Genomic DNA, 13,585 nt, shown 5'->3' with positions numbered 1-13,585 from the left:
ATGTTCCCCTCTTTTCAAGTACACTTAAAACTGCTCTACAGTGCAGTGCTTTGCATAGGTATCATGAAGGAAAAAGGGAAGATAAACTGTTTAGATACCTGTTGCCTTTGCACTGTTGCTAACAATTTTATAAGCCTAAGTAGGTCAAATGGGAACAATACTCATTTTAAAAAAGAACCATAAGCATTTCTAGTCTCTCTTTTTTTTCCAGGACTTTAATCTTTTATATGAAGAAGCAAAGTATTACCAGCTGCAGCCAATGATTAAGGAACTTGAGCGATGGAAACAAGAGAAAGAACAAAGGAAACATTTCCAGCCTTGTGACTGCCTGGTTGTAAGAGTGACTCCAGATCTCGGGGAAAGGATTGCACTGAGTGGGGAGAAAGCTTTAATAGAAGAGATCTTCCCTGAGACTGGGGATGTCATGTGCAACTCTGTAAATGCAGGTTGGAACCAAGACCCGACCCACGTCATTAGGTTTCCTTTGAATGGATACTGCCGGTTGAATTCAGTGCAGGTAATGGCAATGCTATCTCATCTCACTGCTGTTTCTTTATTTCTTGCTCAATTATATGCAAATTAGTTGCTTCTGCCCAATTACCTTCAGTGCTTAGACTGCAAGGAGACATTTTCTGCCTGGTGAGATCACAGTCTTTCAGGTTTTCCTAAGTCTAAGCAGAAAAATAGATTTAGATTTTGTGTACGTTAGTGCCATGCTGGTCTCATAATGGTGTTATACTGATAAATGCTAATTTTTTCATCAATGTATAGCTCGCAGCAGTTTTTTTCCTCCAAAGTGCCCCTAGGAAGAAAGAGTGAGAGTTCCAAAAACTACAAAAAAAAAAAAATCTCTGCGCCATTTTATAGAAAATGCAACAATGTGTAAATGCATAATTTATGTCTCACTCATAATTAAATGATGGTGCCTGCGGGATGGACTTAAAAAAATTGATCTCTGCACTTTTTTTTTCAAAAGGATGTTCTATAAAAATTGCCCAGAGTATTTTAAACAAAATGTATTTCATTTTATACTCAGAGTTTTGACATTAGGTTTAAAATTAAACATATGAAACAAAGGAAGATAACTGGACAGATAGGGTGGAAGTGGGAATAAATATGTGGCTGTCCCTTAGGCAGCAGCCTCAGTGGTCACGGAAGGTCTTGCACAGAGCATTGCACCTTGCCCCATGAAAGCCAAAGGTCTGAAAGTTTGTGGCTGTTCTCGTACTGAGAAGAAAGGAGTGTGCGGACTACACTGTTAACGCCAATGTTAAATAGTGCAGGCCGCACACAGAGCTCTTCTTTTGGGTGTCTCTTTTCCCAGGCAGCTCGGTGTCAGAGGTGATCACAAAGGAGGCCTTTTGCCTGTAGATGACTAGTCCAGAATTATAACTACCTGCAGCTATTTTGCTAACCGGGTTGTGGCAAATGCTTTTGTGGTCTCAGCCTATTTCCTAGTGGACAAGCATGTCCAGAACAACTGGCTAGGGAGGAGGGCTCTTCACACCTCATAGTGGTCTCCCCCCAAGGCATGCCCCCGGCTTAGGACATACAGTACGTAGCACTGCAGACCCATCTGCCCACCACACACTGCCCATGCAGGCATTCCCTGCACTGCTGCTTTGCAGCGTGGGGGGGATGATCCCAGGAGATCCTGGGGTCAAAAAAACCCATGCCAAAAAAAAGCAGAGTAGCACATGTGCGGCAGTGTGACTGTTTAACACCGGAGCCTGGCCAGCTGCAGCCACACTCCGCCAGCCTGCTCTACCCCACCCAGGGTAACCTGCTGGGTACCAAGCACACCTGGCACAGGCATCCCGCGGGGGCAAGTAGCAGAGGCACAAGTTGTGCCACTGCTGCTCGTCTCTGGGGAAACGCACGCTCCCACTCATCTGGATGTGCCCTTAGAGGGGAGGTGGAATGGGGTGCAGAGCACCTCACCTGCTCTGTGACTCAGTCTCCCGTGCTGCCAGCATAGCACGTTTCTGGAGAACTAACTTCCCCGGAAGCGGTATGGAAGGAAACATGCAAACGCTTTTTACTAACCTGCAAGCAACACCAGTATGAGCAGTTCTTCCTTCTTTCTAGGATGCGAATCATTGATGCGTTATACAGTAGCAAAGCCTTTTGTTTTAAAGCTCTCTGGAAAAGATATAGATATATTGGTAAATTTGGGTTTAGGACTAAATATTCCCATTTACTTCAGCTGGTGAACTCAGTGCCCTTGGCTAGTTTGAGATGATTCTTTGTGTGGTGGAGATTTAGGCTGGGTCCGGTCGCACAAAGTATGTCTGCAGTGTGATGGCAGGGTCCTGAGTCTCACTGGCATGGCAGTAAGCTCTGCCCAGCTGCTCTCATCTCAGCACATCAACCCCAGGAACAGGGTGGTGAGGAAGGACACCCAGGGAAATGGGGAGGCGGGGAGCACTCACGACCTGGTTCCCAGCGTGCTCACTCTGCCTCAGGGCCTGGGAGGCATCTCCATCTCAGTTTTGGGATTGACAGGCATGGAGCGGGGCAGGGTTATTTCCTCATTAGTGCACATTATCCAAATGCCACAGAATGGTGCGCTGAAAAAAATGTTGGAAAAAAGTGAAACAACTAAGGAGCCTCATTAGCTAGAGACAGACTCAGCAGTGCCCCTCATTTGGTACTGGATGTCTTCAGTTCACAGTGGTGTCAGTAGGAGTTTGGCAGATCAGCCAGGGGAAGGGGATTGGAGTGGCACTCCAGGAGGGTTCAAGGCTTACCTTGTGACATACCTGCCAAAAAAGGTTGGCCTCCACTGGCAGAGGCACTCCTACCCCTTTCCAGGTGGTACTCGGCAGAGCAGCGCGAAGGTGGGAAATTCTAATGGCATGAATGTAAACACAAAGACTTGGAGAGATGTGAAGAGGCTTGTGGCAAGAAGAAGAGAGAAATTTCCACAGAAAAGCAATGAGTAATGATGATGCTTGCTTGTTCTTTAATGAGACACTTGTTTTCACCGTTATTTCACTCCAGTACCCCCCATTCCTGGTGGGTCTATATGGGAGCACAGCATTTCTTACTACAATATTTATGAACTCTTTGGAACTTTTTCAAGTTCTTTCATGAAATGTTTCATATCAAGGGCTCTGAAACTGCACATGTGAAACAAAGAACATGGTAGCAGATTACAGCCAGAAAAAAAAAAGGCAGTTCTCAGTTTAGGATTCCTGGCTGGAGCTTCACGTAAAGACCATTCTTACAATTGATTTTTTTTAGCTTCTAAAAGATTTTGTGAATTATTTGAGCACACTTCAGAGAAAATGCTGTGAAAAATGGCACATGCTGAACACTGAGTCTTCATAATTAAGACCATATTTGTTAATGTCACTCTGCAAAATCTAAATGAAATGCATTAAATTAAAGTATCACATTTCTGCTTGGAGACCTTCCCAACAAAATAGCAGCCTGGGTCTGCACACACTTCGTGCTCCTGACAGAGACCGTACTTAACTCTGACATTCATCTATTCTTCAATATTGCTTTAATATAATACCACAAGGCAGTGGTAGATCTGATTCAATTTTGTTCTAGCTCATCCTCTTGGTGATATGCATCAATTTGCAGCCCTCTTGGATCTTACATTTTGAAAGTATAACAGAGAGCAAGGGTCTCAAAAGGTAGCTTTCACTTTTCCATGCTCACACCCTAATTGGGCACACAAAAGTATGCAACATGCGCTCACGTGCATGGACTGAGGCAGCATCCCAGGGATTCGGCCCATAAAATTTGGTAGAACTTTATTCATGTTACGGTTAAAAAACAGATTTAAAAATCTCAGCAATGTGGCAGGATGTGACCCATTTTGGTTCCTGCCTAAAAGATTGATGACCCCCTGGTTTTTAATGCTAGATTGTAGCCTGCAGTCTACTCCTCAGAGCACACAGGTAGCACAAACGAATCACTTTGTTCTGTGTGCAGTGGTCTACGGACGTAATGTCTGCCTGACTAGTGTGTTTTTATACAGCTGGCTCAGTAAAGAAAAGCCTTATGTTGTAACATGCAGCCTGCCATACCCATGGGCTTAGCCAAGCACCTCAGTACTAGTGGAGGGTTTTATAAGCAAATTGATTTGTTGGAAGTTTTTAGCTGGGTTTTGAAATCTGATCAAAAATTGAGATTTGACCCATCAGATCTGCCTTTCTCGTTCCAATTAATTGGAAACACCTCTGCCAGCGCGCATGGGCTCCTGGCTCCACCTTGCCTCCTTTAAGACCCGGGATATTTAAAATAAGTAAATAAAGTCTGGGCAGTGGAACAACTCAGTGACTTCCTTCCTGCTCATACTACTCCCCTTATAAACCAGAGGGCAAATGGTAGTAAAAATCATAATCAGTGCTACATTCCCCTGCTTGCTCTCACACCTACCTGAATCTGGATCCTTCCCTTCTCCACTTGCATGATACTTTTACATTAAACACTCCATCCTTCTCAGTTTTTTCCCCTCTTTTCATCTGCTGGGGAGGTTTTTCCCTTCCATCCTGACACTTCCTGACATGTATAAACTGTATAAAAACCAGGGCAAAAGTCAGTGAGATCTGGCACACATAACTCTGGGAGAACACTAGTCACCTTATCCCCAGGCCAGGCCAGGCAGTGCTCCTAGAGCAAGCTGATTCAGAGCAGCCCCTCCCTGGCTCTGGCAAAGCTGTGCTAGCAGGAGCACTTCCTTTCCTTTGCTCATCCCTCAGCTAGCAAGCACAATGCTCCAGTTGTCTGCCAAAAATCCAAGGAAGCAATTAAAATGATACGGGCTAATACTGGAGACTTCACAAGAACATCCCCATGAATGGACCGTGGGGATGTTAACATGGGCTGTGCTATCCTGGAATAAGCACTGAATTCTGCGTCCTGTTACAGTAAATGCTGATAACTGAGCAGTTTCTGGGGCAAAAAAGAAAACTGAACAAAAGAAACAGCACCCTCAAAAATGTACCTTGCCATTTGTGTGGTTCTCTGCAAGAGGCCAGGGCAAAGAGGCTAGATAGCATTTCTTATTCTCCCTATAGTGAACCCCTCATGCCTTGAAGCAGATTTGTTGGCATGGGTTTTAGTACGTGTAACTACAAACCTAATCCACCTAATGGTGTCACTCATAACAAGGCATGAAAAGAAATTAGATTTTTTCCTTAGCATAGATTCTATCAGGGCACGGTCTTGAGTTTTCCCCTCCCTAAGCGCATGGCTTTGCTGGCACAAAAAATCTAGTCAAATGAGCAACTTTTTAAAATAAGCCAACAGCACGTCCCTACCTGCTTGGTGAATGAGTCAATATATTGTGGGGGACTTGGATTTTAACAAATAATCAGCCTTGAGTTTTAATGCAATGGACCCAGGATTTCATGGCTTTGTGACACAGTGATTTATATGGTACCTCAGTGAAGAGAGAGACCTTTATATACTCTAAGAATAGTACAGTCTGCTCACTCTTGGTGACATTTATAGGTAGTAGAACAGGCAGGAACCGTTTTCCCTGTCTGTAAAATAAATATTGTGTCAGTTCATTTAATCATACAAAGAAAAGATGCTTCTCTGACTTTTCAGTTACATGCTAGTATTAGCATTTCCCCTGAAGATCATTTCTGTGACACTTTGGTTGGGCAGGATTTGGTCAAAAGTTGCTTTACAGTGTGGCGGTAGTGGCCTCTGGGAAAGGTTTAGCTGGGAGAGGATTTGGATGCAGATATCACATCTGGGCGTGGGATTCTTGTTCCACCTTTTTATTCAGCAAATCCTGATGGGGCTGTGGGGCAAGACCCACTTTCAGTCACATGCATGCTACCCTGCTGGGAGTCTGCAGGACAATGGGATCTTGCTTTGCATGCTCCACTGCCTTGGCTGGGCTTTGGAACTGCTTGTGTTCCTGGAAGATGCTTGAGGCCACTGCCTTGGTGCTTTATCCCATATGGATGTTTGCCATGGCTGATGGCTAAAAAGCTGCTGCCAAAGCACTCTAAGCAAATATGAAAAAGAGCATTCGTGGGAGGTTCTTATAACAAACTGGATCTCTCAACCATTCTCTAGCCCTCAAAACTGAACTTCAGTAGGAAAACAACAGGGAAGGCCACTTGTGGCACTGGAATACTGAGCACGGCTCAAAGAAGCAAAGGTGCAGCCTTTTTCCTTGATGCTGTTCATATTAATAATGAATAATGGGCACTTTTTATTATGACTTAAACCTAATGTTGCTTTCCAGTAAGAGATAGCATCAATATCACTGCAGTCCAGTATTTTACTATATAATGTACTAAACTGCCCGGCAGAGTGCTTATTTGTTTGATTAATTTTTGTTTTCTACAGAGGTTTGCTTTAAGCGAGACTTTAATCACAGTGTAGTCATTTAAGAATAAGTTATAGAATTATAGCTGTATAATATTCATTCTATGAGAAGTGGAGAGAGCAGATGCATCATTCACATCCACTGCTCCTGGATGCCTTTATCACATTCAGATTGGCCAAAATTAATCTGCATTCTTTTTCACATTGCAGGTGCTTGAAAGATTATTTCAGAAGGGATTTAACGTGGCAGCTTCATGTGGCGGTGGGGTGGATTCCTCTCAGTTCAGTGAATATGTGCTGTGTCGTGAAGACAGAAGACCACAACCCACCCCAACGATCAGAATAAAGCAAGAGCCCCTGGACTAGAACCTCCCCTTTCCTCCTTTGTAACCGTAGAAGTGTTTAATAGTCCCTCATGTGAAACACTAAGGATTTGCAAAACAGTATTAGCAAACAAATTTTGACTTTATGTTGCCAATTAGTGGTATTCTCAAACTACCTGTCACCTAGCCAGCCATGAAATGCATTTGAAAAACCAGTTGTTCGTTTTTCATGATGAAATCACTGAGCATGCTCAGCGTACCAGGCTTTGTGGGAACATACTTTCAGCCAAGCAGCTGTGATGTTGACAAAAGCAAAGCTTCACAACATACTGACCCTTGATTGGACTTCTGCAGAAAGACCTATTAAAGCAATTTGAATATGTCAGCTGAAGAAATGAATCTGACAGCTTTCCCGACTGCCTCTCCCATCAGCGACACAGTAATGTAGGATGCAGAGGCCCACAAAAGGAAGATGGTACATTAAAAACTGCACTGAATATCTTCCCTGTCTGAATGCCACACCTCTCATATCAAACATGCTTTCCACCTCCGTATGTTATGTTACACTTCTGTGATTGTACTCATTCATGCTAGCAAATGGCTTATTTTTATACATTTACAACTGAAATAACTCTGTCCACAGAATCAGAAAGGGACCAAGTCATAGTCATCTGGTGCTCAGTATTTTAAAAGCAATCGACAAGACTAATCCTGGCCAAACTTTGCAAAGGTAGGGATCTGGTAGTACAAGTTAAAGTAAAGCCACTTGACCCTGAACTACATAAGCCCAGACCCCTGACACCCTTCTTTTAAAGTCAGTTTTGCTGTCTTTAACTCAGTTTCCAAGTCTTGCATTATCGGAGGAGCAGTCATTCTGCTGAGCAAGTTCTGTTCCCCATTTCTTAGTCACATACTAAGCCTGTTTAGTGCCCATGTGCCAGAAGTGATGTTAAACGTTTTGGATGCCCCCTACTCTTCATGGCTCTGGAATTTTTGCTATGTGATGCTAAACCCTATTCTTCTCTTTAATCGGACAGGAGCAGGCCAACTTTTGTTTGGAGATTCTTTTCTACTAATTTGAAACGACAACTAAAATACTAATTCTGTACCTGCTCTCTGCCTATGTACTTTTCTCTTTAAAGCTGCCCTTTGTCTACTGGAGGCTACTGTTCCTTTAACGAGTACAGCATCAATCTTCTGTCTTATGCAGCTTCCTTAACTCAGGAGACAGCACCATGTTTGCAGGTGCAAGTATATAAATAGCATTCTGCTAAATCCTGTTTATTGCTGTTTAGCATGATTGGGTCCTCAATAACTAATTCACGTGTTAATCGCAATTTAGTTTCTCCCACATTAATTTATAGAACACTGTTGTAGACACTGAATTTTAACTAAACTGTTTTTAGATGTATAAGTACAGCCATATAGAACAAGGGAAGAGTATGAAGCAGTCAGCAATATTTGACAGTTCTCAGTCTCTAACTCCAAATGATTAATTAGGCAGAAATCAGGACTTAGAGGTGAGGACTAGAGCTTTCAGAAGCGACAAGTGATTTTGGGGGCCCGAGCTGGAGTCTGTATCCAGGCCAGGTTTTTGGATGGTGCTGTGCACCTGGGTCCATCTGAATATCAGCTTCGCAAACCGGACACCTGAAAACACAAGTCTCTTGTGAAGATCTTAACATGCTTGCATTGGCCTGCTACCTTAGCAGAACAGTTGCCAGACACTTGGGCAAATCTATCTCCTTTAAAGAGTTTTAAAGCTATTTTATTTTGTGGTTTTATACTCGTATGACACTAAATAAAATTGCTAGGTACTGCCATATTTGAATAGATGGCACGGCATTCACCTATGTAAGATATCTGTAGAATTGTATATTATACATTTAATATTGTAAAAAACTTAACGTATAATTGTCATGTATTTGTGTATACACATTTCTTATACAGTTCTTCATGCCATAAACATTTCTGTAAAGTAAAAGATCAAAAATAAGCAAGTAGGGTGGAACACTCACTTTCTCTCCCATATTCTTAAAACAGGTAAGAAGGTTTGATTGCATCTCCTCTACCTTTCGCTCAGTTCATTATAGCTATCCCTTCAAAAAGAAGATTTATTTATTAGTTTGATACATTTTGTTCAATTTCAGGTCAAATTCCCCTTAAAACCATCAGTGCAGTTTTTTGTTTTAACCACATACAATTTATGTTTACAACCTGAGCAGGAATATTCAGCATATGCTGTTCTGTTCATTAAGAGTTAGTTATTGGAGGGAAGTTCTTACATAACTCTATTACGTTTCAATAATATGGGCCCAATTCTGCTCTCCTCACTCAGGCAAAATTTCCACTCAAATCAACAGCAGTTATCGTCTCTGCACAGGATCTGATCTTAAGGGTGTTGATATTGAGCTGCCCCAGCAAGATTAAGGTCCCCCTTATGTGAACTAGAAATTGAAGGTGCTCGTGTCCTCTCCCAAGGAATGCTTTTAGTTGTATGCAGAGAATCATTTGGAGTATTTGTGGTCAGTTAGTTTGTTTTTCCTCAGTTTGGTAATCACCATATTTTTATAGCTCAATAAAGCAGCTACAGTACTTCTAGCAGTTTGGTAAGGTGGCAGCATAAAAGGTTCCAGACTTCGCCAAGTGAGTTAAATGTGAACTTGAGATGGAAAGTTTGAGCCGTGACATCACAACATTAACTGCAAACTAGCAGTGAAGCAAGCAAGACATGTGGAAACAATCACTTTGTTAGGAGAAATATGCCTTTTTAAAAAGAAAAGAAAAGCTAGGACATATTCTTTTAGTTAGTGACTTGAGGTCACTTATTTAAAGTTTATTACAGTTTCATTTATATCTTTTGTACGTCTACCCCTATATTCTAAAGCAGCAATAGTAACAAAACAGATTTGATTTTTTTAAATGTCTGACCCAGTGCACCTTCAGCAAGATCATTGCTCAAAGTCATATAAAACTATCAGAGTATCTCCAGTAAAACTGTGGTGTGCAGACAGTGAATGTTTTTAGTTTGAAGACTAAAAAGTAAACGTGGCTTGTTTTTTAATCTAATTTGACTGAACAAAATTGTTTGGATTCTCTCTGGCTGAGTACTGAAATTGTGGTTTTAAGGACTTCAGTCTTCTCTAGCACTTTTATATATACCCTTCTACACCACTGTACTGCCAAGTTTGACAAAAAAAAGTGAAAGAAGAATGTTATGTTGTGCTCATTAGCCAAATCTGTTTTAAATACATTCACTGGACTGTATTTAATAGCTTCAACATCTGATGACAACTTTATCAGATGTTTGAAAAAGAGTAAGAATCAGCACAACAGAACATTAAATATTCAAGTTTAGTATTTCTTTGTGGATATTCTGTCCATATTTTATTGCAAAATGTTTCTGAACAGTGCTTACAAACTACAAGACAATGTGAAATTGAAATTCTTGTTTGATAAATTAATACTGTGCGTCACTCAAATGTGTTACTTTAGTAAATTGTTTATTTCTTTACAAAAGAAGTACAAATAAGGAAGTATGTTTTCACACAAATTGGGGTATTTACGAGTATGTACAGAAATCGTCAAAATAACATAATTCTAATAAACACAAGGTCTTTATAAACAATATGTACAAATTATCAATACATTTAAAACATAATTTTACACTTCCTGGCCTTAAATACCTTATGAATAATCTTTTGGCTAAATAGCAGCAGTATAAATTTTCTTCTGCTTTTCATAAACCTTAAAAAATAATTAAAACTTTTGTTTTTAAAACTATTGGACAAATAGTTCTATTTGTGCTTTCACTATTGTTTTCCATCAAAAAACAAAACAAAAAACCAAAAATAATTGCCTCAAAAAGTGGCAAGCATAAACACATAGTAAAAATCAAAAATATAAATAAGCAAATGTTTCCCTTCCATGGTTTCAGATAACACTGTTATGTCTGAAGCATAATTGGTGCCCACCTGCTCACTCCTTATCTTAGCCAAAGCATACTGAAAAGATTCACACCAACTTCAATTGGCTTTCATCTGAGGCCCTTAAAACTCCAATCCATCAAAACATTTCAGTACACGTGCATACATAAAGTTATGCATATACTTCAGTGGTTTTGTGAATTGGAGTCTTAAGGTCCAACCATGCAAGGTAAAGTCAACTCTTGTCACTTCAATGAGGACCCTGACAGTCTTGCAGGATTGGACCATTAGGACTGAACACTGTTCCCCGGGCTCCAATGAGCAGGGCTGGCCCCTTGACAATATGCCTTTGCTGTGACTTGAAAAAAACAGGTAGCACACTAAAACCTTTACTGAACAATTTTTTTTTTAAAACCACCATCAAACCGTACACTTCACAATAAATAAATTAAGATTTTTTTAAAAAATTAAAAAAGCAACTTTGATTCCTGTTAGTAACCAGCTGCTACAAATGTGCAAAAGGCTGAGTAGATTTTAAAAACAACTGGAAGCTAGTCAAGGTAAGTCAGCTGGGACCCGAATGCACAGATTTCATACACTTGGGATTTGGTTCAGCCAATGAGCATCATGTTGTGCAGTAAAAATAAAAACGCTAAATATGTAAAATATGCAGGAGTGTGCAGTGGCTATTTCTTTTAGCTGTGCAAAAAATTGCAAATACAACTGATTTAAAATAATAAGAGGCATCACTGGTTAGTCAGTGAAAACAGCACTAATAAAAGGTAAGAAGAAACAGAAAAGCTAGCAATGCGACTGAATGTACTGCTAATAAAACCAAATGTCATGATTAGGTCCCGATCCTGCAAGCCCATCTTCTTGCAAGCTGCCCCTTGTCATCAATGTAATGACCTGGGTATGCTTTTGCAATCTGGCCCTAACAATCTGTATAACTTTAGTGGCATTGAGACTGTCTAGCCTCATCTAAAAATGGCCAAATGTAGTAAGACATTAAGCACAGATTCCCCATCAGTGGATTTAACCCCCGTTTGCACATTTTTCATTGCTTTATTTTTACATAAGGGAAATTTATTGCATGGTCTGACAATGTTACTAAACAAATAACTGGAACACTGACATCTGAAAAAAATAGAAGGCACATTAAAATGACAGATCTTCAATGCAGGCTGAGCTTCTCTATGAGGAAACCAGTATAATTCTTGGCCTTATTTAAGCAAAGCTCTGTAGAGCAGGAGAGAATGGCTTGTTTCTCTTTCCTGTTCCATGTAAAAGATGAAATCCCTGAGGTTTACGCGAGTTATTTTCTGTCGTGCATACTGCCTGGATGAAGGAGTCCCAAAACCAGCCTGGCCTCCACTGGACATGCCCAAGACCTACAAAAGACATGCAAAACAAAGTCAAGGCTGTAAAGCTATATGAAGACTGTCTTTTGTTTCCAGATTCTATGGCTTCTAATTGCTGGACTATTTTTCAGAATCTTAAAATGAAGATAAGAACCTAATCCTGCACGCATTCAAACACAAGCAACTATCCTATGGTGAGCACCCATTGTGTTAATACCAGCAAGGATACTTGGCTTTCAAGACCTGGCCTTGGCCCTGGTTAACGCCTCAACAGTCGCATTATACCAGGGAAATATCTGACCCAATAAATTTCAAGAACATTTTCAGGGGCCTGTTTGGTTGAAGTAAATGAAACCATCATGGAGAGCTAACGTGCAATCCTACCTGATGTTCTTTGCACCCAGGACTAAAAGAAGGTGGGCGCTGTGTGTTTATTAACATACTGCTACTGTGGTAACCCAACAGCTGTTGAATCTTGGAGACCTAGATATCTTCCTCTGGGCTGCAGACACAAAGGCTTAATGTGGCATGAGACTGAAGCAATCTTGCTAGAGGCTACAATCAATCCTCTGCTGGTAGGTGGACAAAATTATACAGGACAGGAAATCTGGCATGAGGGGACGTCTGTTACTATGACACAGTGCACACAAATAATGGCAAAAAAATTTCCAAAGCCACCTTAAATAATTCCTTTGCCAAATTATGGCTAATAGGGCTCGAGGTTTATACCCCTCTACACAGAGATGAAATTCACTCTTAGACCAAGAAAGCCAGGTTCCCAATAGCTAAGACCTTGAGACCATCGTTCGCAGATCCTGGACAGGAATGTTCGTTCTAGAATGAAAAGTCTGGTCACTGGAACTTCAAATGGTTTGTCATCTACCTCCATTTAGGAAGCCATTGTTTTGAAAGTCTTCTTGTGGCTTTTGATTGATTTTTAAGAAAGAAAAATAAAGTCATTTGAAAAACATTACCTTTAAAAAGACCTAAAATATTTTGCAAAGCTCCTGGAATTTTTGAAAAAAAAGTTGGAGAAGTCTTTGAAACCCAAACTTACCTTGATCTTTCCGTTCTAGCACATTACAAACATGACTTAATGCAATTTTAGTACTGAAGAGAGGGATGCTGTATTCACAGTATGAACATTATGGTTGATTCCTCTTACTGCATTTCCTTTTACATCCCGGAACAGACAGATTTGCACTGATGGCTGTTCTGCTTAAGAGTTATTTCTTCTCTTTCTGATCATTAAATCACTGCAATGAGGTAAATCCTGTTTTCCATATCCCCAAAGACTGAATGCGATGGCACGACTATGGATGTGTTGTGGGGCAGGAGGGAGAGAGGCCTGCAACCCCTGTTTCACTACAAGGATTTGATCTGTGGCTCTCAGCTCCCCAGCATGGGTAATTTTTGGGGGGAAAGGACAGTGAATTCACTGATTCAATCACTAGATCTCACTGCACAGAGGGAACGTGCTGCAGCTGCAGGGGCGGTTCATTCCTTGTTCAAGCCTCGGGGCCTCCCCCATGCACAGCCCATTTACCCTAGCTGTGCTCTGAATCCTGGTTTCATGCCACATCATTTTGCATTCTTAGCAGGGAGCAGCACCATGTGATCATGTATTTTTACAGATCCCACATATACAAAAGCAATATCCACATGATAA

At 41.0% G+C, this 13,585-nt stretch overlaps 2 protein-coding genes across 9 annotated transcripts in view; one reads left to right on the top strand and one right to left on the bottom strand.

The window, feature by feature from the left end:
• KCTD15 (potassium channel tetramerization domain containing 15) overlaps positions 1-10,111 on the top strand; it is a 53,892-nt gene extending 43,781 nt beyond the window's left edge. For all 7 annotated transcript variants that reach the window (XM_090062598.1, XM_090062597.1, XM_090062595.1 and 4 more), the window contains 2 exons: positions 212-517; positions 6,517-10,111. In XM_090062598.1, the coding sequence (XP_089918724.1) occupies positions 212-517; positions 6,517-6,672 (462 nt within the window). In that variant the 3' untranslated portion in view covers positions 6,673-10,111. The remainder of the gene's footprint in view (positions 1-211; positions 518-6,516) is intronic.
• Positions 8,237-13,585, bottom strand: part of LOC149857152 (transcription initiation factor TFIID subunit 4-like) — a 206,863-nt gene continuing 201,514 nt past the window's right edge. For both annotated transcript variants that reach the window (XM_090062592.1, XM_090062589.1), the window contains one exon: positions 8,237-11,946. In XM_090062592.1, coding sequence (XP_089918718.1) covers positions 11,871-11,946 — 76 coding nt within the window. In that variant the 3' untranslated portion in view covers positions 8,237-11,870. The remainder of the gene's footprint in view (positions 11,947-13,585) is intronic.

This window comes from Crocodylus siamensis, chromosome 9 (genome assembly GCF_052110815.1).
Source record: "Crocodylus siamensis isolate JL-2025a chromosome 9, ASM5211081v1, whole genome shotgun sequence".
In the NCBI taxonomy this organism is placed as follows: Eukaryota; Metazoa; Chordata; order Crocodylia; family Crocodylidae; genus Crocodylus; species Crocodylus siamensis.
The sequence above is the reverse complement of the archived record's forward strand: the minus strand, read 5'-3'. Positions and strand labels throughout refer to the sequence as shown.